The sequence below is a fragment of the Vicia villosa genome, unplaced genomic scaffold (genome assembly GCF_029867415.1).
Source record: "Vicia villosa cultivar HV-30 ecotype Madison, WI unplaced genomic scaffold, Vvil1.0 ctg.003334F_1_1, whole genome shotgun sequence".
NCBI classification, from domain to species: Eukaryota; Viridiplantae; Streptophyta; class Magnoliopsida; order Fabales; family Fabaceae; genus Vicia; species Vicia villosa.
Window position 1 is genome coordinate 209,054 of NW_026706180.1, and position 21,867 is coordinate 230,920.

Below are 21,867 nucleotides of genomic sequence, written 5' to 3' on the forward strand. Positions count from 1 at the left end.
TTCTTTAGGTTTCATGTTTCTATTTTTTCTTCTTCTAATGTTCATAACGTTTAATCTTATTTTGTTGCAAGAAAAAGTATAGATTCTTTTTGTAAATTTGAATGGTTCAACCACTTGACTCCGAACATATAGTGTTATCAGATTTGAATAGTATGTTTAGGAATTCGTAATAATAAACTGATTCAATTTATGCAGGTTTCGAATTCTATATCAGCCACCCTTCAGCAAATTGTGGTAATCTATTATAATGAAGAAAGTAATCAAGTGAGTGAGGTTCTGGCTCAATTTAAGACTGTTGATGACGTTCAGTATCTAAAATCAAAGTTTTTGTTTTTTAAACCTCAATCTGTTTTTGAATATAGTTTTTCAACCTCATCGTAGCATTTTAAACCTCTCGTCTGATCTCTTTCCTGTTATATATTCACCCCTGCAACGAATAACGATTGCAAACATTGTTGGGGAGATTGGACATGAATGCTTTAGAGCCATACTTTCCATTCTCAAGTACTGATTTACATCAACAGATGAGAAACCTGATGAATGGTCTAACTATGCTATATAAATAGCTGGACACATTTCCCATCATATTGATTTGTATTTTAGACTTACGAATCATAAGTTTGTGCTATTAACTTGATTATTATAGTTGTAAATGGATTACTATTATTATTTTTATTATATTTGTCAATTGATCCTCCATACCGTATTGTTAGTGGAACTGTGATTTAAAGCTTTATATTTTAAATGACAGATACTATTGTTTTGCAGAGGTTATAGTAATAGTTTTGGTGATGAGTTAGTTATGTGATAAATGCAGGAATTTAGTGAGGGGTGGAAGTGGATCGGTTGGATTGAAATTTAGGGTTTTGAATTTTTAGTTAGGGTTTTAGTGGTTGATTTGATGATTTTGTGGTTTATTTTTCAAGATATATACTGGATCGAGTATTACCGCTGCATTATGAAGCTAACAAGGTATGGGCTTAAGTGATTTTGTTGCTGTAATTTCAGTTTTTCTTAAATAAAAAGCTGAACAATTATTGAATAGTGTTTTTCTTTTTCTCTTTATCTCAACTTTTATACCTCTGGCCATTAGTTTGTAACTTGAATAAGCTGTGAGTTAGGGTTTTAGTGGTAGATTAGATGATTTTGTGGTTTGTTTTTCAGGGTGCCTTGATTGAAGGTGCAGCGGGGAAAATAAATAACTGTGAAATCTGATGTTATTGCATCATCTGTGTGTATGTAAATAAGTAACTGTTTTACTTTTGAAACGGGTGTCCCAACAGGGTGCCTTGATTGAAGGTGCAGCGGAGGAAATCAACAGCGGAAGAGCAGTCTCAAAGTGGTATTAGAAGAAACTATGGCATATGAAGACATTCCTGAAGGCTACTTTCAATTATCGAAGCTACTTTCATTTATTTACCCTCCAAAAGGCCTTAAACTTTGATAAATTCATATCATGTGCGATTAATCAGACTCGCTTTTATGCTTTAAACCTCAGTCTTTGCCTGAATTGGATAGACTTTTCATTGCTTGTATAATAATTATGTATGGTTAAAACTAATTTTGTGGTTTGTTTCTACTTACAATAAATGAAAGACTGTCATTAAATTTCACCTTTCCACTTTCCAACCGTAATGGCACATTCCAATGTATAATCATTGGATTATGCAATTGTTATTAAATTGCACCTTTCCACTTTCCAAACTCTAAACCCTTTAAAACAACCATTATATATACATGATGGGTGTCAATTACTTTTTCCAATCTCCCCACACAAATTCGAAAGGGCAGGAACAAGTATAACCAAAATGGACCAGGAACCACAACCTGCTATCAATGTCATTGTCAAGAGCATCAAAGGTCCTCATATTCAAGATAGAGATGCAGTTGTTTAACCAAGTGGGAAGCCAACGGGAGTTTCTCAGATCCTACATGGAGTCACAGTAGATGCTCAAAGAAGAAGAAAGAGGAGGAGGAGGAGAAGAAGAACAACTAGGAAAGTAACCAAACATGCAATCTTCAATTATTCGGATGAAGATGAGACACTGTGGGATTGGTCTAACTTCATATCAGCTAGGGGGTTTTGATTTGATGATTAGGGTTTGCGGGGGGGGGGGGGGGGGGGGGGGGGTAGAAAATATTTCGTTTTAATTTTAATGGCCATAGTTTTTTGAATTGGACTACTTCTTTTATACATTAGCTCTTATATGGCATGTTATTTTACATTGCAGACCATATCTCTGCATAAAATTTCCATTTTCAATGAAAGCGTTTACTTAATATTTTTGGCTCATGCTCTAGTGTTGTGAACTTTGGCTTCACTGCATTTTTTTTTAAATGAAGGATAATATTAGATAAAAGAAGATTGCTACAAAAAAGATAGGGGGGACATACACCAAAACCCTATCGAGGAGGAACAAACCTAAAGAAAGGCATACCAAACCTATTCTTTACAAAATCAGCCCTTAAACAATCAGGGACAGAGGAAAAATAAGAAGTACCATTAATACTAAGCCCTATGTTAGCAAGACTGTCTGCACAAGTGTTCCCTTCCCGAAAAATATGGGAAACAACGAAATTCCAATTAGCAACTATATTAATACAATTCACCCATCTATTTCTAATATACCACGGCACAACAAACGGAGCCTTGAACGCATTAACCACCGTCGTAGAGTCGGTCTCTAACCAAATGGAATTCCAATTATTCTCATAAGCGAACTCAATAGCAAACATTGCTCCCGAGAGTTCGGCCATGAGAGAGTTGGAAACTCCCAAAAAAGAAGCAAAGGCTCCCATAAAAAAGCCCTCACTATTTCTCACAATACCACCGCAAGCCGACAACCCCGACGATGAAGACGAGGCACCGTCACAATTAATCTTTATCCAAGATCTTGGAGGCGGCTTCCAAATAACCTCCATAATAACAGGAGCTTTAGGAGGACGGATAGTGACTTTGAAACTCTTGAGAAAGATGAAATCCTGCATATTCAAATATTTTGTCGGCGAAGAAACACTACCATCCAAAGCAACGGCATCCATAATGTAAGAAGTGGCTGCAGAGAAATTCATCTTAGCATTATGGAATCTAGTCTTATTTCTAGCCAGCCATATAACATTCAGGACGTAAATCACGGCTGCCCCAGCAACGGATTTGCATTGACCAATCCCAAAATTTTTGCAAAGACTCCAAGCATCATTCCAACAAAGAATGGGGAAGGAGGAATTAAGCTTTAAACTTAACCAATGCCAAAGCTGAGAGGAGAACTTATAGTTAAAGAATAGATGGGGTGTTGTTTCTTCCGCCTCATTGCAAAGATCACACCGAGAAGGAAAGGCAAAATTCCTTCTCCGGCATTGATCGTCCGTAGGCACTTTATCATGTAAGAGCTTCCAAACCAAGCATGACTTCGAAGGTGGGATAGATTTTGACCAAAGCCACTGCCACCACTCCTTAAGCAAACCTTTGGGTCGCTTAAACTCGTAAGCTATTTTAGAAGAGAACTCCCCATTAGCAGAATGCACCCAAACTTTCGAATCAGGACGAAGATCGAAGGGAATATGGCAGCCAGCAATCCTCTCCTTTATTGCTGCTGGAATGCAAGAAACAACTTTAGAAAAATCCCATTTACCATCTGTTATAATACTGCTGACCGTTTGATCGACGATACCATCCGCATCCACCAAATCATTGCTCAGTGGGCTGCCACACCAAGCATCATACCACAAACTGATATTAGAACCGCAACCCAACAACCAAGAGCTATTGTTCTCCACAGTCGGCATTTCCGGCTTAATGTTGGCCCAAAGGGAAGAAAAAATGTGATGCTTGATGATTTTCTGCTTTCTAAAAACTCTCTGCCTAAGAAGATGAGCCCAAGGCTCCATTGAGTTATGTAACTCCCAAGCCATCTTAAGATTGTAAGCGTCATTTAAGCTGCTGATAGACCGAATCCTAAGCCCACCTTCCGCTAAAGGAAAACACATATTGTTCTAAGCCACCGTTATGATTTTATTCTTAGAAGTTTCGCCGCTCCATATGAACCTCTTCACCGCATGCTCAACATCGCGGATAAGAGAGATCGGCCACGAATAAATAGCCATGGAGTGCGTGAGCATACCTTGAATGACGGACTTCACAAGTTCAACACGGCCGGCAAACGATAAAAGAGCACCTTTCCAAGAAGCAAGCAAATGAATGATTTTATCCGCAATCGGACGCAAATGAACCGCTTTAGGTTTACCCTTAAAGATAGGAACTCCAAGATAAACAAGCGGAGAAGTGCCAATATTGAACCCCGACATGTTCGCCAAAATATTTAATCTGGATGCGGACATAGAACCACCATAAAGAAAGGATTTATTACAATTAACATGCTGCCCCGACACAGTAGCATAATCTTAAAAAGCATTGATGAGATTCTTAATGTTTGAGAACTTTCCTCTACAAAAAATGAAGACGTCATCCGCGTACAAAATATGGGAAGGAACAATAACGTTGTTAGGACCCTTGATAAGCTCAAGCTTCTGTGAGGAAACCAGCTGCAGAATTTTTCTACTAATCACCTCTTCGGCAAGACAGAAAAGCAACGGAGACAGCGGGTCCCCTTGCCGGACCCCACGAGAACAACCGAAATAACCATACAGCACACCATTGATGTTAATGGACAAGTAGGCAGATTTGAGAAGGTTACTAATCCACAAACAGAACTTATCATTGAAACCGAATTGACGCAGCACATTCAAAAGGAAATTCCAATCCAGGGTATCAAACGCCTTTGCAATGTCAACCTTAAGCGCCATATTGCCGCACCAAGCCTTAGAATCTAGCAAGTTAACCGCCTCAGACGCCAAACTAATGCAGTCATGAATATGCCTCCCTTTAACAAAACCTCTTTGCTCCTTGGAAATAAGAAAAGGCATTATGGAAGCCAAACGATCAGCCAGAATCTTTGTAATAATTTTGAACTTGAAATTCGACATCGCAATTGGTCTGAAGCGATCCAGCGTGTCTGCTCCCTTGACTTTAGGGATAAGAATTATAGTGTTTGCATTAAATCCAGGCAGCAGCCAGCCAGAACTGAAGAACTGAATTACCGCATTCGACACGTCTTGCTTGATAATATCCCAATAAGCCTGAAAGAACACCGCTCCAAAACCATCGGGGCCCGGGCACTATTTCTATTGAGATTGAAAACAACAGCAGAAATCTCATCTACCGAAGGAATAGCAGTCAACATTTGCTTCGTTTTATCGTCCACTAAAGAGGGAATAGTATCTTCAACCATTTTTGAATCCTGCAAAATAGAAAGGTTAGCAGAAAAAAGCGATTCGAAATAGCTAACCGTGAAATCAGCAATAGCCTTCGAATCGGTAATAATGGAGTCACCATTTCTAAGCATAGAAATCGGTCTAAACTTTTGCTTGATCTTAGTGACACGGTGAAAAAAAGCTGTATTGCGATCTCCCTCAAGGTGCCAATTAACTCTGGACTTGTCCCTCCAAAATTGCTCCTCCATGTCGAGAGCCTTACTGAGAGAATTTTGGGCATCTAATTCCTGCTGCTTCAGGGAGGCACACATACCTTCTGTTTGAATATCATCTTGAATCTTACTCAATCTATCTTCAGCATATTTAACATTCTCCGTTACGTTACCGAAAACAGATTTATTCCACACTTTAAGCTCTTTCTTAAGAAGCTGCAGCTTCTTATTTAAAACATACATGGGACAACCAACAATATTTTGAGACCAAACCGAGCCAATCAACTCCTTACAATTATCATGCAGCGACCACGTGCTAAGGAACTTGAACTGGGAAGCGACTTTGAAAGAATGAATGTGAAATTCCAACAGGAGGGGATGATGATCAGAGCATACCTTAGGCAGCGTGGAAACAGCGATACTGCCACAAATATCAAGCCAAATAGAGTTACCTATGCACCGGTCAAGACGTCTCTCTATAAGGAAAGGAGGGTCCCTCTTATTAGACCAAGTAAACTTGGCACCAGTAGTAGGGAAATGAAAAAGATTATTGCAATCTGTCCAACTAATGAAATCAGCCATCGGCCTAAAAGCCGGACTGTTCCGGCCCCGATGCTCGAAAGCTCCCATAATCGCATTGAAATCCCCAAAGAAGGCCCAGGGGAGAGGATAACATCCCTGAAGAACATTAAAATCCTGCCATAACTCCCTTCTTTTAACCAAGTTTGTAGAGGCATAAACGGCAGCAATGGCCATCTGCTGATTGTCCAAGCAAACCGAGAAACCAACAAATTGATCTGACACAGAAATAAGGCTAGGAGTAAAAGAAACATTGCAAAGGCACCAAATAGACGGAATAACAGACGAATTCGAGGCAAAAAGCTTGAAACCCAACCTTGCAAACCAAAGCTGAAAGAAATTATCAAAGACAATTTTTGGTTCTGCTATTATTAAAAAATCAGGCTTGTATTTATTGATTATTCTTTTCAAGGCTAATCTAGAAGAAGCATTAGCCACACCCCTTATGTTCCAATAAACACACTTCATGATGACACTGTTTTTGGCCCTGCTTGAGACCTTGAAGAGTGTTTCTTTTTTACTCTAGTTGTGTGTTTCTTTTTGTTGAGATTGGAGATCGCATTTGAGAAGGCTCCTTCTATAGGTTCATCTTCTTCAGCAAGGTTATCCCAAGATTTCTGGAGAAAAACAGCTCCTTCATCAGCTTTGGCGACATCAAACTGCGTTGCGTCTACAAACTCTGATAGCTGAGAGTCGTTGTTCCGTGAGGGATGAGTAACAAAATTTAGAGAGTTTACAGGAACCAAAACAGGGTCATCAACAGCCAAGCCATTCAGCAAAGCTTCAGCTTCAGGTACATCATTCACCAAATCCTGTTTTTTCAAGGTATTATCAGAATTATTTCCACCAAAATCACCATCATCCGCTCTAGCTTCTAAGTGAACAGAATCAGCATGATCTGATTCGGTAGGACTTTTATTAAGTAATGCAGGCTCCTGCGGCTTTGGAGCATGAGAGTTCATAGGGGGTCTTAGCAGTTTGCAATTTTGCACCACATGACCCGATTTTCTGCAGTGCGTGCAGAACTCAGGTAAGTTTTCATATTCAATGTCTGAGAAAAACGCAAAGCCTTCTCTTTCAACCAAAACATTGTGATTCAATGTACGTGTCAGGTCCATGTCGATCAATACGCGAACAAATTGCCCGAAGGTACGGTCCACCCTAGACTTAGATGCTGCAGCATCCATACAAATTGGTGTACCTACGCAGCTAGCAATGGCAAAAAGAATCCGTGGCCTCCAGTATTCCTGGGCCAACCCATAGAATCTGACCCACACTTGAGCAGAGGTGTTGTTTTGTACTGACGGATTAAAATCCCTAGTCCAAGCAAACAACTTTAATGAACCTGGATTTAAACTCATAGCTCCCAAAGCTCGCACCTTGCGCATATCTTCTATACTAGAGAAAGTAAATTCATAGTAACCTTTGCCCAATGACTGAACGCCCCAGTTCTTCATGTTTGACCAAATAAGAGTAAGCTTCTTCCTGAGCTCAACAACAGTAAGGGGCGAAGTTCCTTTTGGCCATAGAACTCTCCCATGGAGATTGTTCTTACATTCATCTATGCCTGCCTTATATTCTTCCTCTGGAATGGTAATAGAAGGGCGATCCCCTTTGATCAGAGGCTGAGGGAGCTGCGATACAGGGATATCACATACCCCTTTCAAAGCTTGCGCAAAAGACTTCACGGGCTGAGGAACAGGGATGCTCGAAGAAGAAGGAGAGGAAGAAAACACCTCATTCGTCTTAGGGATTGATTTGGTTTCTGGAAACAAAAACTCGAGATCCATGGCAGAAAAATCGGATTAAAAGAAAAGGGGGTTAGGGTTTACTGTTTCATTCATCTCCAGCAATCCCAAATTTCTCTTCTCCTTTCTTCTATCTTTTTATCATATCAAACAATCATGGCTTCACTGCATTAGGATTGGTTGTTTTCATTTAGTTCATTAATGTTTTCATTTAGTCCACCTTTTGAGCAAAATTTTACAAAATCTTCATCATCGTGTTATTGCTGCCCTTTATCTCAATTTTATGCAGGAGAGAGTTGGAAAAAATTGAAATAGTGGGCGAATCTGCATCATGCTTTGACCTTTCTTGTTGTAGTATGACTATGATGATATTTGACAAGATTGTCAAAAAATAAATTTACTCTTCTTTGAGCAGGGGATGGAATAACACGGTTTGGATGATAAAACCTTCAATGCCTTTGATTTTTGTTATGTATACCATGCTATTGTTATCACTCTGCTCAGGCAGCTGCAGTAAGGATGCTAAAGAAATGCATAATAACTTTCAGTTTAATATCATAGTGATTTTGATGGCAATGGTAGATATTTTGTGTTTCTTATGGTTGATTTTACAGGAACTTAACTCGTGGAGCGATAAGGTGAGTTCATTCATAAGATTTCTCTCTATTTTGTTCATGAACTTGAAAAGGGAATCGAAGATGGGGCGGCATGATTGAAGATGGAGGAGGTTCATCTATTTCCTTTATTTATTCAGATTTACTGTTTGTTGCTTTATGTTACGTTTGATTGTACTAATTTTAGTCATTGATTTACTGCAGATTTGGAGATGAAAACGCTTATCGATATGCGAGGGTATCATCAAACATCCTAGGCGATTCTTCCTCTGTCTCTGAAGCAATTTTATGAATATGGCGAAGAAGTTGGCTGCGGTGTGTCAAACTCTTGGTTAAAGCAATCGTTGGAGGCCGATGAGTTCTTAAGCTCTCCTCGCCTTTGTGAACCCGCTTCCACCGTATGGGTTATGAATAATCAACACAAAACTGATTCAATAGCAGGTTTGATAGTTATGCGGATTCAATAGATTCTTTTTGTAAATTTGAATGGTTCAATCACTTGACTCTGAACATATTGTTTTATCAGATTTGAATAGTATGTTTACGATATCGTAATAATAAACTAATTCAATTTATGCAGGTTTCGAGTTCTATATCAACCACTCTTCAGCATATTGTGGTAATCAATTATGATGAAGAAAGTAATCAAGTGAGTGAGGTTCTGACTCAATTTAAGACTGTTGATGACGTTCGGTATCTAAATTTCAAGTTTTTGTTTTTTAAACCTCAATTTATTTTTTAATACAGGTTTTCAACTTCATGGTAGCATTTTAATCCTCTCGTCTGTTCTATTTCCCATTATATATATTCACCCCCGCAACGAATAACAATTGCAAATATTGTTGGGGAGATTGGACATGAATGCTTCAGAGCCAGATTTCCCATCCTCAACTACTGATTTACATGAACAGATGAGAGACCAGATGAATGATCCGGCTATGATATAAAAATAGCTGGACAAACTTCCCATCTCATTGATTTGTAGTTTGGACTTACGAATCATAAGTTTGTGTTATTAACTTGATTATTATAGTTGTCACCTATGTATTAGTGCTTTTAAAATCCATTTTCTGTTTTAGAATGATGTGGATGTATCATTGAAATTTTAAAGATATTGTTTTACAATTCATCTCTATTTTTTAGAAGGTATGGTGCTATGGTATGAACTATTATGGTATGAACTAATGTTATTTAATGATGATAGAATTTAAAGGTGTAACCAAATGAATGTTACTTATTTTAAAAATATATATTTTAATGTGTGTTTAGTTAAATTTTATTATTTTATCAAATAAGTTTTTATTATTTTTATTCATCATTTAAAAACGAAAAAGGTTTATTATTTTATCAAATAATATATTATTTATATAAATATTTTTATAAACGAGAACAAGAGTATTTTTTATCTAAATATTTTTAAAAACAGGAAAAGTGTATTGTTGATACAAATATTTTGATGAACTGGAATAATTCAACTTTTCCCTATTACCACCATTCTATTCTTAGTAAATATTTGTCGCCCTTTAAATTTACTTTTTGTTATCACTTTATTTTGTGGTCCAATTAAATGCTCCTTTTTATGTTATAATTATCCTTTAAACTAATTATAAGATGCTGCCTAATCATAAGTTTTTTCACAATAAAAGATTCATGTTAAGTTTTTAGATTAAATGAACAATCTATCTGGTACACCTAGTCCAACCCAAACCAGTACCCGTGCGGACGCATGGGTAACACACCAATGACATGTGACGCACGGGTAAGCAGGCCAAATTTCTCGTGGATGCACGGGTAACACGTCAGTACCAATGCGGACAAACGGGTCATTACATGAAATACATATTTTTTTTTTTATTTTTTTATTTAATACTATATGTACTAAGTAAAAATCCCGGTCCAACCCTCACTAGAACCCGTGTGGACGCATGGGTTTCCCAATTTTTAATGACTACAACATTAAACTTAATTCTTTTATATCATTCTCTGTTTGGACTTTTGACTAAAACTATGTTTTTACTGATTTTTAACTAATTTTAATTTTGAATAATTATTTATCTCTTTTATTAAACTTTTTAAATTCTTTCATTATTACAATTCTCTCAATCCTAAAAAATACTTTTTTTCCTTTTTTTCACAATTGTTTTTTTTTACAATTGATGTGTTTAATAGTATTTCTTAACAATATAAGTTTGTAGAAATTTATACAATTATCTTGCAGTCTATTTTTTTTCTTTTTTTCCAATAATTTTTAGATTTTTTCATCTTTTTTTAAATTCTCATAACAAACTGGTGACAATTAAACGGTCCACACCAGTACCCGTGCGCACGCACGGGTATCCCACTAGTTTATAGTGAACTTCATGGTCTAATGACCATTAATCAGCTTCGTAACATTTGTAACCGTCCATAAGTGCTTGAAGCGTCTTCATTAACCATGTGTACTCGACTCCATCAATGACTTGTAATGTTTTATGATCATTGACCCCTCTGTTCTTAAGCTAGTCTTGATAGTTCCGGGATGTTATCCCGACTTCTGACTTCTTGAGGTTTCAGCAGCAGCTCGGCTACTACTACTCCTTAACGCTACTCGATACATCCGACTTAGGAACTTGGCCTTGATAATTATGAAATATGTACATAAGGTTTTCTCAATAACTTACTTCACCGATAAATTTTACCATCAAAATACTCCTTAGAAGAAATTTTAAAACGGAATAATCAAAGATGAAGAAACACATGCATATGGGAGCTAAAACAAAAATGTTGAACCCCATAGTAAAAATATTCCATTTATGTGATGAGATTGAAATTGTGAAAATTGAGAGATGAAGCTATCTCACCATCAGGAAGAGACTAAAGGCTCACCATCTCTTTGGGGATAGTTCGATTTCCATATTGCAAAGGAAAGTTTGACCTCAAAATAAACTTGACGTATTGGGATTAATTTAAGATAATGTGTGTTGGGCCAAAAGTACAACACCAATTTAAAGAATTAAACTTTATAAAATTAAAAAATCATTAATCCTTTTATATTAAGTGAATAAGTTCAACTTTAAAGTTGTCTTTTTTGTTGACTGCCTTGGTTGAGATGAAGTAAATATCATCTTCATTTCTTAAAGAATAGGATATTTCTTTGAAAAAAGAAAGTAAAACTACTTATATACTAATATCATAATACACATTTGAGCATATCATAAAATTAAAAGAACATAGAAGCATAAATTAAATTCTAAAGTAATTTGTAAACGTACAAACATTATTAACATACAAATGAAATTATACCTTGAGTTTTAAAAAACGATATGCAACCGCTAAATCGACCATTACAAAACGGTTTCGACAGGTGTCAATTTTGATACTGTTACCACCATTTTTATATTAAAGAATAAATTGTAGTTAACTCACACCATAACGACCACAAACACTATCACGATACCTATACCAACCAAAATTGCAAAAAAATTTACAAAACCACAACACGACGACGACCATTTTTTAAAACCCTAACCCTAAAAATAATATAATTATTTTTAAACTTAAGTAATATGCTCAATAGTATCGACAAATTCCTTGGTAACACTGAGAGAAATAATTTAACACCTCTGGACATTCCGAATCACTAGTGCAGGGAATATCATCTGCAATAGCAAATATGGAAAAAAAAAGTTACTAAAAGTTGATAAAATATTGTATGTAAGATAAATTAGAAAAATTCAAAATGGTGTGAAAAAATGGCACACCTCCACTAATTTCCATAATAAATAATAGAGAAAGAAAGGCGATCAAAATATAAATATTCATGAAAATTTGATCCATATTTTTTCTCTTTTGTATGTAATAAACACAATTTTTTGATCTCTTTATAGGTAAAAATTCCATGCGTTTGTTAGCATCAATTAAGTAGTTTTTAGCACTTGAGAGTTGCAAGAAGCAATTTATGAATATAAAAATATTGTTAAATGTCTTGAATCAATATGTTGCATGTATCCTTTGGTTCACTCCATTAATTAACACTAAAGCAAAATTCATTATTTTTTTATTAAACTTCTTTGTTATAGTAATTATATTTTGGTCTTTCATAATAGATAGGAAATACATGTGAAAAGACAACACATTTATTTATAATTAAGAGCCATAGGAAAAAAATAACAATATTTTAAATTAAAATTAATCTATATCTAATGTGAAAACTCTAAGTATTTATTATTAGTTTGTCGTGGGCCTTGTGTTAGGTTTTAGTTAGTTGGTCCAATATGAGTTTGGTATATGTTGTTTTTTTTCGTTGCTTTGCAATGAGTAGAACGTGTGAATTTTTCTTGTAACTGTTTCAATTGAGTAAAAGTTAGTTACAACTTTTTCTCTTTCTTCCATCTTCATCTTATTCATCTTGTTCCGCTGTCCACCAACAATTGGTATCTAGAGCTCTGGTTCGGATCCACGGAAAGGGAAACACAAGTGTACGTGAGGTGTGTGATTGTTTTGATTTCGATTCATTCAATTCATAGGGAATTGAAGATCCGAATCGTAGCGCAATCACATTTCTTGATTTCGAGGGATCGGGAAACACGAGTGTCTGGTGAAATTTGAGTGATTTCTTGCATAATATCGAAGATGAATGGTGAAAACGGTGGTTTGAATACAAAACTTCTGGTGTTTGATGAAAATAATTGGAATATGTGGATGATTCAGATGCATGTGTGGTTTGGCGCCAATATGTGCTTGATCTCGTGAACAAAAGTTACACGCAGGTTGCTGCGGATGCAACGAAAGTGCAAAGAAACACGCAATAAGAAATGAGGAAGAAGGATTAGAAAGCGTTGTTCTATATCCATCAGTGTGTGGATGCGAACGTGTTTGAGAGGATCTCTGATTCGACAAAGGCGAAGGCTGTGTGGGACACACTGGTACGATGCTGTGATGGTGATGCATCAGTGAAGAACGTGAAGCGTTAGAGTCTATGGAAGCAATATGAGAATATCAACATGAAGAACAATGAAAAGATACCGGAGTACATGTCTAGAGTGATTATGATCACTAATGAGATGAAAACTTGTGGAGAAACACTCTCATAACAAGTGATTATTGAGAATGTAATGAGATCATTTACTCCTCAATTTGATTATATTGTTGTAGCTATTGAACATTCTAAGGATATAAGCACCATGAGAATTGAAGAACTGCAAATTAGTCTAGAAGCACAAGAGTTGCGTCTGACTGAGAAAACCTCTGAGAGAGAGGTAAGTAGTCTGAGTCACAAAATGAGTCACAAAATATACGAATAATACAACTATCAAATGAAATATCTAAATAGGCCCCCACGAGTTATGTGTGATGCCCGAGATAATCTAGTAAAAACTTCACCATATGGGATTACCAAACCCATGAGGTTATCCATATGCAAGCTCTCCTAGTCATCTGTGCTTGGTGGAGGTGGCGATGGCTGCACGTCGTCAATCCGTACCTCAGCCTCAGAAATTCCAGCATTAGAAGACACTCCAACATCAGAAGGCCCGCCAATAAGTCGGATGATGTGAGGGTGTGAAATAGTGAGATACCACTCCAGGTAACCATCCTTACACTATGCATCATGTTGAACCCTCACTACAACATCCATAATGGTACAAGCGGAGCTGATGAAGTGACTCTGAAGACATTCGAAACTGGGAGTGGGATGCCATGGACATAGCCATATTGTCGTAGACACCTCTCTAGAAAGTGAGTCAACACTAAGGTCTCCCACCTCATATAACCTGAATATAAAGAAGACTCATATAACTCACAACGGGTCCTGTAAGCTGTGTATGGTGTCCATATGGCATCCTCTACTCTCAGGGCATCACGCCTCCTCCTGTACTCCACAACACCACCTGAATGCGACTACTTTGCCTTCCATATCCTAGCCTGTGGGGCTCCCATAGGTGTATGTTTCACCTACCTATCACAAATGGTGGGGGAATGCTCGTATATCCAGCACCGATAAAAAATACATACACACAAATAATAATTAACAACTAAACACCAAATAACAATTAAATAAGAACTGAACACCATATAAGTTATAGTATACCTAGAATAGACTCAAATAACCAGAAATTTGTTTGGTCTAAAAGACAATCGCAACTTCAAGCCTAGCTGCTAGTCTCAAGGCAATTGAACAACCACAAGTACTGAGCATCAATAAAAACATGAGATTTATCCACCAAGAGAGTACATGCTACTAGATATTGTTAGAACAAGATTTGGTTGTATAATATATCTCTGAGTTTTGATGATAACAATGAGTATATTTGTATAAACAATTTTGGTACTCTAATGTTTGTTATTTTTGAGAATATAACAAACAGGTTCTGATTTGATTCAAGGCGTTGCCATATCATTAGAAGAATCCTTGTTACGTTTCTGTGCTACATATATTATGATGAACAGTAGCAAAACACTTCATAAGACTCTGAAGTATGTGACTCTGATAGGCCATCTGAAGAAACCAAGTGTTGAAGATCTGAAGATAAAGTTTCTAAGGAATAGTCCAGATGCTGAAGACTTTTGCTTCTGAAGATAAAGGGTATTGAAAACCAAGTGCTAAAGATCTGAAGACTAAGTTTCTAAGGAATAGTTCAGATGCTGAAGACTTTTGTTTATGAAGATAAAGGGTACTGAAGACCAAGTGCTGAAGACTTTGAAGACGCAGTTCCGAAGACTCTAAAGACGCAGTTCTTAAGACTTCGAAGACTTAAAATTCTGAAGACCCCAAACTTATCTTCTATCTTCTAACTCATGCTCAGCAGAGCCTCTGAAGTCCAAGAATAAAAGAAGATAACATTTACGTAGTACATAGTACGTGGTACAAACCGAATGTTTCGCTCTACTACCATGAAAGGACGAACACGTCGTACAATCTTGTCTCCCACTACGTTCAAGCTGCCAACTTTCTAGAAGTTCCAAATTTTCCCTTCAACGGATATATTATGATATTTCGCTATAAATAGGCTTGAAGACTGAAAAGCAAAAGTTGCTACTTCACGATTATTCAAACACTCTCAGAAGACTGTTCATAAGCTTTTCATTTCTCTTAAGTCTAGAATTTGTATTTACTGTTTACTCCATCTTGTGTAGAAGCATTCATTGTAAACAAATTTTCTTTCAAACTGTAGTTTGATATACTCCTTAAGGGACCAGTTGGTCAGATTTCTTAAGAAGTCTAAGATTAGTGTGTCTTAGAGGTTGTATGTTAGTCACTTACAGTTAGCTTATGCATTGTAATAATCTTGTGATTATTGGATTAAGAACCTGTTGATAAGGCGAAATCACCTTGGCAGGTGGACTAGATTAGCTAGATATTTTTCAAGTGAACTAGTATAAACATACCTTGTTTTTTCCTTCTTGCATATTTATTTTTATTATCAAGAATCAACTTCTTTTTAAAGGGAAAAGTTTCGGTGTTAAAACCCGAATCAACCCCCCCCCCCCTTTCTAGTGTTTTTCACACCTTCAGTTAGCATCAGAGCTCTGGTTCTGAGGTGATTAAAAGTTTTCATTTTTATCAAGCATTTAACAACGTTCATTACCGATCCATACTGTGTTAAAAATAATGGCCGAAAAATCCGTTGTTATTGAAAATAAGGATATAGATCAATATACTGCTAAATCTCCTATGTTTGATGGAGAAAAGTTTGATTATTGGAAGGATAGAATTGAAATGTACTTCATGGAATTTGACTTTGATCTATGGGATCTAGTAGTTGATGGCTACAGTTATCCATTAGGTGCAAATGGTGTCAAGATTGCAAGAAGTGCAATGACAGATGATCAGAAGAAAGCATGCAAGAATAATTTCAAAGCTAGGCCTATTTTGCTATCTGCTATTTCCCATGTTGAGTATGAGAAAATCACAAATAAAGAAACTACAAACTCTATCTTTGATTCTCTTAAGATGACTCGCAAAGGCAATGCTAAAGTTAAGGAGACAAAGGCTCTTGCCCTAATCCAGAAATATGAAGCCTTCAGAATGGAAGATGATGAATCTATGGAAGCTATGTTTTTAAGATTCCAGATTCTTGTTGCAGGACTTAAGGTTCTGAACAAAGGATACTCTACTTCAGATCATGTTAAGAAGAATATTAGAAATCTGCCTAAGAAATGGAGACCAATGGTAACTTCTTTGAAGCTGTCAAAGGATTTGAATAATACCAGTCTTGAGGAACTGACCAGTTCTTTAAGAAGTCATGAGATTAAGCTTCAGGAAGATGAACCTCATGAGAAAGGTAAATATGTGGCTCTGAAGTTTAGGTCTGAAAAGACAAAGGCTTTTCAAGCTGAAGAGGAAGAATTAGAAGGATCTGAGGAAGATTCAAGTTAAGACAGACTCTCTGTCATATCTAGAAGGATCGGTCAGATATGGAAGCATAGATAAAGCAAGTTCAGAGGAACGAGAAGACCTAAAGGTATATCTAAATCTACACCTCATATCTAGAAGGATCAGTCAGATACGGAAGCATAAATAAAGCAAGTTCAGAGGAACAAGAAGAACTAAAGGTAGATCTGAATCTACATCTGGTCAAAGGAAAGCTTATGAAAAGTAAGTAACTTGATAAGAGTTCAAAGAATCCGGACACTACAAAAATGAATGTCGTAAGCTCAAGAAGGGAAAAAAACCCAAGAAAGTGTTCAAGGCAAAGAAGGGTCTCATGGCAATATGCGATGATTCAGAGTCAGAAGAAGAAGATTATGATGAGGAGAAAGTAAATGTGGCTCTTATGGTCAAGACTGTCACAAGTGAAGTCATTTCAGAATATGAGCCAACATCAGATGAGGAATCAGACTCTGAAGATAACACAAAGGTAATGTCTTCTATTTCTCACACTGAACTTGAATCTTGTTTATCTGAAATAATGAAAAGACATCATATTTTTCTTAGTAAATACAAAAATCTGAAAAAGAAATTTGTAGCTACCTCTGAGAACTCTACAAAGTCTGAGCAAGACTATCATAAAAAAAAATTGCTTTAGAAAAATCAAATCTTGCTCTGAAAAGTAAAGTTTCTAAGTTAGAAGAAGAGATCACTTCTTTGGCATTTGTTGCTTATGAAGTAATTAGATATGATAGAGCTTTTCAGTATTTCTTAGCTAAAAGCATATATAGAAGCAATATAGATTCGATGATCTATGGTGTTAACAAAATGGAGGCAGAGGATTGGGATACTCAGGACCACCAAAGAAACCTGATGAAACTGAGTTTGTTATTCCAAAACCTCTCTCTGAACATTTCGTGCTTGTTGGAACTAAATTGAACTGTTCTGAACAAGAAGGTTCTGATTCTATCACATCACAACCACAAATAAAGAAAGAAGCTTCTAAGCCTAAATGTTATGCACGAATTTCACTTGATTATCCTATTGCACGTGAATCTAAAGGTGTCAAAACCTCTGGAACTACTAACAAGAGAGGACCCAGAAAGTGGGTACTTAAGGATGAGATAATCTTTGTTACAGATATCCTTGATGGCTCCACTGAAACACCAATCATGGTACATGGACAGTGGTTTCTCGCTACACATGACGGGAGAAAGGCGTATGTTCCAAGATTTGGAACTTAAATCTAGAGGGTTTGATGCATAACTTAATAGTGTTCTTTTAGTTGAGGGTTTGATGCATAACTTATTTTCAATTAGTCAACTTATTGACAATGGTTATGACGTCATTTTCAATGAAACGTCTTGTAAAGTTGTTAGTCAGAAGGATGGTTATGTCCTGTTCAGTGTTTAGGAGAAGAACAATATTTACAGAATAAGGTTATCTGATTTGAAAAATCAGAATGTGAAATGTGTTCTGTCTATTAACGAAGAGCAGTGGGTCTGGCATAGACGTGTGGGTCATATTACATGATAGAGAATAAAGACTTTGAGAGTCTGTTTGATGCGAATGGAATATCACATGATCTCTCTTTCCATAGAACTCCACAACATAATGGTGTTGTAGAAAGGAAGAATAGAACCTTGCAAGAGATGGTGATAACACCGAATCGCACCATGTTTTTGACTCAAATATCACATGTCTTCCTTAGTTTTTATTATTGTTTTCCATTATTATGCCCGTATTTCCTTTGTTTTAAGGTCACACGTCCTTTCAGAGCCTTCTGCGAAGAAACAAGCAAAAACGCCAAAAAAATGCACACATGGCGTCCATCTCCACGCCGGATACAGGGAACGCGATGACATGACCCACTTTCACCCAGTGGCCAACTGCCACGTCCCCACAATCTGGCAGTTTCCACACACGACGCCCGCGGAGGGGGGACTGCGCCCGCGGCCTTCAGGAACCTCTATATATAGTTTTCGATTTCCATTGCTTCAAGGCATCCAAGCTTAGTATTACTTAAGCCATATACCATCAGTATCTGTAAAGTGATAATCTCTTCACATCGGGGAGTTATTACGGTTTAGATTAGGTTTGTAATCAAGTTTGAAGAACTTTGGTTGAAGTTCATCATACCATCTTTTACAATTCCGCAATTTGTATCAGATTCAAGTCTCCGACTGGAACAAGGTTCTATTTAATCACAATATTTATTTACTTTATTGCTCTTACCATAGTCTACATGTTTTATATACTTTAAATGCTCTTACCATAGTCTACACATTTCAGAGAATTTAAATGCTCTTACCATAGTCTACACGTTTTATAGACTTTAAATGCTCTTACAATAGTCTACATGTTTTATAGACTCACACCTTTTACTTTACGCTCTTACCATAGCCTACATGTTTTATAGGCTCGCATTTATTTCCATGTCTGGCTAAATTTATAAGGGTTAGAATGTAAGGATCATATCACAATCGTGTTTCAATGTTCCATCAATAGAAAAACTACTGAGGATGTTTTAACTTTTAATACTCGTTTGCTGTGTTTAATGTTTATGGGTAAGATCGAAAGTCGTCCATACTTAAGATCAAACTAGATTAGTTCTTAACTAAACGGAAAGACCGAAAGCCATTCGTTTAGTTAACTAGAGATCTTTAGCATATTTTTAGAAAACGATTTTGGAACTATTTTCAAACGCGTTTGTGGGTTTTTAAATCTGATTCTTGGTTAAAAGCCAAGAATCTCTTTAAGTTAAATTTCTCAAGTTAAAATCACTTTTCTACTAAGACAAGTAATTGATTTCTTAAAAATAAGTTCACCACTTTAACGTAATGCGCACTTTTCAATATGTGACAAATCAAGGGGTAGACTTAAAGGGTAATCTCGATTCTTAGTACGCGAAAGCGACAAGTTCCCGTTAAATCATTCCTTTCTACAAGTAGAAAATATTGCCTCAGAAGTAGTTTTATACATGTATAACTAGAACATGGTCCGACTTACGTGATTTACATTCGATCCCGTTGCTTTTATCTGTCATTTACTTTATACCTTTATTTTCCTTGCACCACACCCATTTAACCATATTGATTTACCTTAGATAAACACCTTAGCAATAAGATTGATAGATTGACAATTGGTCTTTATGGTTCGATAATCTTATATATTACTTCGATAGGCTGTGCACTTGTAGTTCTATATTTAGACTATACGTAAACATCCCATCATGTTTTTGGCGTCGTTGCCGAGGACCAAAACTTCATCAAATTTCGTACCCTATTGTTATCCCGTTTAGACTGAGGCTATATTTAGCCGGTAGATGCGTAGAAATCGTAGCACCGGTAACCTAATAAATCCTTTAGTAGAACCTGAATGTTACGCTCGAGCCCGTCTCTTTATAAGTATGTTAAGAAGAGCTCGGGCCGAAGATCGTAACCGAAGACCACTCTAGGAGTTTGCACAACCATCTAACGAGGAGCCTAGTTCTAGTATAGTAAACCCAGCTATAACAACTAACAATTTCGAACTAAAGTCCACACTATTACAATTAATACAACAAAACCAATTCGCTGGTCTCGCTACCGAGAACCCGAATCAACACCTAAAGGTTTTTATCCAGTTAGCTGACACCCTTGAAGCAAATGGTGCTACGTCTGAGGCAATTCGCCTTAGACTAGTCCCATTCCCACTTAGAGGTAAGGCACGGGACTGGTTAGATTCCTCTCCCACAAACTCAATAACAACTTGGGAAGACCTTAGGAGAGTTTTCCTTACTAGATATTTCCCCCCTAGCAAGACCGCTATCCAAGGTGAATCACTTTTTGAAGACCTTTTGAGAGCTTGTCCACACCATGGCCTAGAGCACTGGTTAATTATATACACCTTCTATAATGGACTCCATTATAACACCAAAATGTCTATCGATGTTGCCGCTGGTGGTTTGTTGATGAACAAACCTTACCCTGAAGCTTGCGCCCTAATTGAAGACATGGCCCAAAACCATTATCAATGGGGAGCCGAACGAGCGACAGTGGAGAAGAAGGAGGCCCAAGGAGGAGTACATGAGATAAGTTGCATGGACTTGATGAATGCCAAAATGGATGCTCTAACCCTAAGAGTAGAAAATATGTCTCAAAACCCTGCCACAATAGCCGCTATCCAATCGAAATGCGAACTCTGTGGAATCGAAGGACATCAAACCTCTGATTGTAACCTGTTGAATGATTCTAGTTCAGAACAAGTTAATTATACCCAAGGAAACCCATTTTCAAACACTTACAATCCTGGATGGAGGAACCTCCCTAATTTTTCCTATAAAAATAATAACCCAATCCAAAATCCTGGACCCTCTAGACCGCAAGGTTACCCGACTCAAAGACAAAACCAACCTATGCAAGTTGTACAACCAAAACCCAGTTTTAGGGAGACGGTAGAAAACTTCATTCTAGCCCAAACCCAACAAAATAAAGAGTTCCACAACCAAAACATTCATATGAATGACCTAATAACAAAACTAGGAACCAAGTTTGACCGAGTCATAACTCATAATAAGATGCTTGAGACTCAGATCTCGCAAATAGCTCACACACCAGCCGCACAAACTACACCTGGAGGGTAATTCCCTGGTCAAACTCAACCCAATCCAAAAGGGCAAGCAAACTGCATTAACTTAAGAAGCGGAACCGCTTATGATGGACCTAGAAACCCAACATTGAGCGCACCCGAAAGACCTGAGGAAAATGTCGTGCTCACGAACCAAGTGGAGAAACCAGAGGAATCTACAAAACAACCAAACCAAGGAGTAGAAACAAAAGACAAAGATTACACACCTCCACCACCATATAAACCACCTATTCCATATCCACATAAACTTAAGAAAAGTAAGATAGAAAGTCCGTACAAAAAATTCATCAACGTGATAGAAAAACTTCACGTAGAAATCCCTTTTACAGAAGAAATCACTCAAATGCCATCATATGCTAAATTCTTAAAAGACATATGGTCTAAAAAGCACAGACTCGACAATCCTAAACCCTTAGAGTGCCATTCCATCTCCGAAAATAAACTTTCCAAGAAAGACAAAGACCCTG

The 21,867-nt window shown here is 37.0% G+C and overlaps 3 protein-coding genes and 2 long non-coding RNA genes across 8 annotated transcripts; 1 reads left to right on the plus strand and 4 right to left on the minus strand.

The window, feature by feature from the left end:
* Positions 1 to 2,403: 2,403 nt before the first annotated feature.
* LOC131640835 (uncharacterized) lies at positions 2,404 to 4,305 on the minus strand. The gene is made up of 2 exons (XM_058911210.1): positions 4,122 to 4,305; positions 2,404 to 3,971 (listed from the first exon to the last, which is right to left on the minus strand). Exons 1-2 carry the CDS (start codon positions 4,303 to 4,305, stop codon positions 2,404 to 2,406), a joined length of 1,752 nt encoding a protein of 583 aa, XP_058767193.1.
* Positions 4,306 to 5,093: 788 nt separating this feature from the next.
* LOC131640836 (uncharacterized) lies at positions 5,094 to 6,530 on the minus strand. The gene has a single exon (XM_058911211.1). It carries the CDS (start codon positions 6,528 to 6,530, stop codon positions 5,094 to 5,096), a length of 1,437 nt encoding a protein of 478 aa, XP_058767194.1.
* Positions 6,527 to 7,249, minus strand: LOC131640837 (uncharacterized). The gene has a single exon (XM_058911212.1). The coding sequence runs from the start codon at positions 7,247 to 7,249 to the stop codon at positions 6,527 to 6,529; it is 723 nt and encodes a 240-aa protein (XP_058767195.1).
* A 114-nt stretch (positions 7,250 to 7,363) lies between these two features.
* Positions 7,364 to 9,551, plus strand: LOC131640830 (uncharacterized). 4 transcript variants are annotated; one of them, XR_009295354.1, is made up of 6 exons: positions 7,365 to 7,882; positions 8,226 to 8,323; positions 8,425 to 8,537; positions 8,629 to 8,865; positions 9,005 to 9,073; positions 9,172 to 9,551. It is a non-coding gene; the product is annotated as an uncharacterized LOC131640830 (long non-coding RNA). The 4 variants fall into 4 exon arrangements; XR_009295353.1 differs by having other exon boundaries at positions 7,364 to 7,882; positions 8,226 to 8,537; XR_009295352.1 differs by having other exon boundaries at positions 7,370 to 8,323.
* Positions 9,552 to 11,613: 2,062 nt separating this feature from the next.
* On the minus strand, positions 11,614 to 12,340 carry LOC131640833 (uncharacterized). Its single transcript, XR_009295356.1, has 2 exons — positions 12,165 to 12,340; positions 11,614 to 12,062 (listed from the first exon to the last, which is right to left on the minus strand). It is a non-coding gene; the product is annotated as an uncharacterized LOC131640833 (long non-coding RNA).
* Positions 12,341 to 21,867: the final 9,527 nt, after the last annotated feature.